Raw genomic sequence first — 4,562 nt, 5'->3', positions numbered from 1 at the left:
TATATATATATATATATATATATATATATATATACATATGCCACTGTCTGTGTCAGAAATACAGTGAGCAAGGATTAATCTGTCACTGATAAAGGCATTGATCACAAATCCTCATCAATATCATTATCATTTTAACATCCACTTTTCCCTGCTGGCAAGAGTTGAATGGAATTTGCTGAGGCAAATTTTCTACAACTGGATGCCTTTCCTGTCACCAGCTTTCACCTATTTCCAAGCAAGGTAATATTTCCTCATGGTAGACTGGAAATTCATGTGCGACAGGGACACTCATTTACAACTATTACATACTGTCAAGACAAGGAGACACAAACACATACACCCACACACATGCTTATACACAAACACATACAATGGGCTTCTTTCAGTTTCCATCTAATAGATCTATTCACAAGGCTTTGATCAGTGTGGAGCTATAGTAGAAGACTCTTAATCAAGATGCCATGCAGTGGGACTGAATGCAAAACCCTATGGCTGGAAAACAAACTTCTTAATCTCACAGCCATGCCTGTGACAATCACAATATGGAATAAAATTTTTGATAAAGATAAAAAAAGATCTACGTACCGGGTGTGAAATGAGATCCACAACTAACTGATTGTCTGAACATCTTTCTTTAATCAACTCAGGGCTTGATTGGGCGTACTTATTCCTGGTTTCATCTTTGCTGCTACTCCTGGATGTGTTGAAAGCATGGGAATTGTGATAACTTTCCAGTAACTCAGAGCAAAAGTTGACGGCCAGCTGCTCTAATTTATTATCCTGGTGAATATCGAAGCAGTATTAATTTTAGTAGGTTAATATTCGTGGTGGTGATGATAATAGTGGTGGTGGTTGTGGTGGAGTGTGATAGTTGTGGTGGTGAAATAGCTGAGTACAAATGTCTTGTTTTCTTAAGTTTTGAATTAAAATCTTCCACCAAACGTTAGTCACAATTTATGTTCCTAACACTAGCTGAATGATAACTAAGTTATTTTACTAAATTCTTTGTTAGATTTAAAGTAATTGAAAGAAACACAGAGCAACTCAAAATAAATACTGTAATAAAAGGGTTAATCTTTCTCATACTCTACCTCATTGTTTTAAAACTATTGATATATGCACATTGGATAATGTAGTCCTAAATAACATTGTGTCCGAGAACAAGAGGGGATGGTCAGGATTAAAACACCATTGATAAGAGGGCTGCTTGGTCAAGGTTGATTTGAAGCAAAACAACAACAAAGAAAGTATGTCTGTGGTCATTCCAGGTGCAAGAAATAGGAGTTAAATCTCCCTTGAACATATCAAAGAAAAAATATGAAGGGAAATGGAGGGAAAAAAAAGAAAGAAAAAACATGCAAGTTGAATGACTTACCGTGAGGTCTTCAAATCCAAACATATCAATGATATTTAGCAGAGGAGGCATTTGTCGGTCAGTTTCTGTAGGGACAGATCTATCTGAAGTGGTACTGTGAAATGACTTCTGGGCACTCAGTCGGTCATCTTGGTAATAGAATAAACAATAATAATAATGTTAATATAACATATTTAATGGGGTCAGTATTTAAAGAAATCTAATGAAATAGAGATGAAACTAATTCAGTTGTAAAGATACATTTGTACTGGAATGATACTCAGTTAAAGACAAACCATTATTGTTTAATTAGCTTATGAAGCCTTTAGTTGCATATTTCTCTTTGAACAAAATGTCATATAGACAATCTTAAAGGAAAACTCCGATCAAGGATAAAATCGTATCAAATCTTTCTTCTTTACTTTACTTAATGTTCATCTTCCATACTGACATAGGTTGGATAGTTTGACTGGATCTTGTGGGTCTGCTCCAGTGTCTACTTTAGCATAATTTCTATGACTGGATGCCCTTCCTAATCCTAACCCCTTTACTGCATGTACTAGGAATTATTTTCATAGCACCAGCACAAATAGGGGAGCCATGTGGCTTTCAAGACTAAGATCCCAGTCAACTGAGTATGAGTATAAGCAGAGGAAGTGGTAGCTTCATGCTAAGAGATTAGGTCAGAGTATGAAAGAAGGAGCCAGAACAGAAAAGGTTTTTTGCTGTAGAGGAGATATATGGCTTCTCATTATAGAAGCGAGGATAGAAGAAATAGGGGAGGAGCTGGAAAAAGAGAGAAAGATAATGGTTCAGTTCTTTATCTGAGAGATGAGGAATTATGTAATTACATTTGATGGATATTTGTCCTCATAAATTACAACAAAAACTATAAAACCATAATGAATTCCTTTACCAGATTTACAACTTCCGCTTGCATTTGATGGATTTCGTCCTTTCTTTGTACCGTGTGTCCTCAGCAAACTGTTTGCCTTCCTCACAATCATGTGTACAGTCCGAACATACAGAGCCTGAGCAAGGGCATCTTTGTTTTCATGGATCTTCAAAAGAAAATTATTAGGGACCTTTCAGCCATATTTACCACAAATATTTTAATCACAAACCACCCCGCCCAAATCTTCAAGCAAGATAAACCACCTTTTTCTAGGACCACACCAACGATGTGGAGAGAAGAAATTTGTGGCATGAGCAACTTCTATTCTTACATAAAACATAAAACCCCTTCCTTACTCAGGCCTAAACTTAGGACAGGAGTTTTTCAGGTGAAAGTTTATGGTTTCATGAAATGTATAAAAGCTCACAACTATTCCATATATATACTCTTTTACTCTTTTAGTTGTTTCAGTCATTTGACTGCGGCCATGCTGGAGCACCGCCTTTAGTCGAGCAAATCGACCCCAGGACTTATTCTTTGGAAGCCTAGTACTTATTCTATCGGTCTCTTTTGCCGAACCGCTAAGTTACGGGGACGTAAACACACCAGCATCGGTTGTCAAGCGATGTTGGGGGGACAAACACAAACACACAAACATATACACACACACACACACACACATATATATATAGATACACACACAATATATACACATATATATGATGGGCTTCTTTCAGTTTCCGTCTACCAAATCCACTCACAAGGCTTTGGTCGGCCCGAGGCTATAGTAGAAGACACTTGCCCAAGGTGCCACGCAGTGGGATTGAACCCAGAACCATGTAGTTGGTAAGCAAGCTACTTACCACACAGCCACTCCCGTGCCTAGACACAGAAAATCAAAATATGCTGCAACAAATTCTGTTTAACCCATCCAAATATGGAAAAGTAGACAATGAACAACGAAGATTATGAATGAATACCCCAATGCTGTGAACCACACCTCCCACACAAATAAAAAAAAATCCCAAACAATACAATAATAAATAAATAAATCTGTTCAGAAAATAATTGTTTGTCCTTACCTTTATTGTACTCACTATAGGGGTTAAGTTTAATCCTTCAGGAGTGTTGATAGTTTTGGTGGTGAGCCCTTGATAAAGGACCATACTTGAGATTCCCAGCAATGTAGCCACTGATTTTAGTTCTGCAACAGAGGAAAACAGACATCAATTCTTAAAAAAACAAAACAAAACAAAGATATAAATCCATTCTACTGAAAGGACAAGACGGGTAATTTTAAGGGAGGGGACTAATTGATGACATCGATCCCCAGTGTTTCACTGGTACTTAATTTATCGACCCCGAAAGGATGAAAGGTAAAGTCAACCTCAGTGGAATTTGAACCCAGAACATAGCGACGGGCGAAATACTGTTAAGCATTTCATCCGGCGTGCTAATGATTCCGCCAGCTTGCAGCCTTAAACAAAAAATATAAGTATGAAAATAAAAGAAGAATTTAGCACTTAACCCATTTTCTTATCTGCCATTGTTTCATGAACCCAGTTAAAAGAACTGCCTTGCATCAGTAACCCAAATGATACGTGAAGGGTAGAATACCTTGCTGCTCTCATGATGCCAGCACTATAAAACACATTTAGTAAGTTGTTGTTGCTGTTATTGTCAAACTTGTTGCATGTCCCAGTGCAACCTTGTACGGCCATCTTTCTATCTGATATATTGGTTAGAAATATTGGCACAAGGGGAGCGGGTAAGTTGATTACATTGACCCCAGTGATCAACTGGTACTTCTTTTATTGACCCCAAAAAGACGAAAGGTCAAGTCAGCCTCAGCAGAATTTGAACTCAGAACATAAAGTCAGAAGAAATGTTGCTTGGCATAGTAATTTTTCTGCCTTCTCACCACTTTCTTCCTGGCAGACATACTGATTTCGAATTTTGGCACAAGGCCAAAAGGTGTAAGTCGATTACATTAACCCCAGTACTCAACTGGTACTTATATTATCAACCCCAACAGGATGAAAGGTAAAGTTGACCTCAGTGGAATTTGAACTCAGAACACGAAGATGGACAAAATGCTGCTATAGGTGCAGGAGTGGCTGTGTGGTAAGTATTTTAGCCATTTACTGATGCTTGTACTTAGCATGAAGACCACACTGTACATTCTAACATGCAGTGTGTGTGTGTGTGTGAGAGAGAGAGAGAGAGAGAGAGAGAGAGAATGGAGAGAGAGAAGGAGGGAAAGTGAAAGAGAGAGAGAGAGAGAGAGAGAGAGAGAGAGAGAGAGAGAGAGAG

The 4,562-nt window shown here is 38.0% G+C and overlaps 1 protein-coding gene across 1 annotated transcript in view; it reads right to left on the bottom strand.

Annotated features, from left to right (window-relative positions):
- Positions 1–4,562, bottom strand: part of LOC106881740 (unconventional myosin-XVI) — a 39,997-nt gene that overhangs the window by 28,368 nt on the left and 7,067 nt on the right. The window contains exons 6-9 of the mRNA XM_014932230.1: positions 3,332–3,453; positions 2,271–2,415; positions 1,376–1,503; positions 586–780 (exon numbers count right to left, since the gene is read on the bottom strand). Of these exons, the coding sequence (XP_014787716.1) occupies positions 586–780; positions 1,376–1,503; positions 2,271–2,415; positions 3,332–3,453 (590 nt within the window). The remainder of the gene's footprint in view (positions 1–585; positions 781–1,375; positions 1,504–2,270; positions 2,416–3,331; positions 3,454–4,562) is intronic.

The sequence above is a fragment of the Octopus bimaculoides genome, chromosome 24 (genome assembly GCF_001194135.2).
Source record: "Octopus bimaculoides isolate UCB-OBI-ISO-001 chromosome 24, ASM119413v2, whole genome shotgun sequence".
Classification (NCBI taxonomy): Eukaryota; Metazoa; Mollusca; class Cephalopoda; order Octopoda; family Octopodidae; genus Octopus; species Octopus bimaculoides.
Note: the sequence above shows the minus strand (reverse complement) of the source record. Positions and strands in the feature narration are given on the sequence as shown.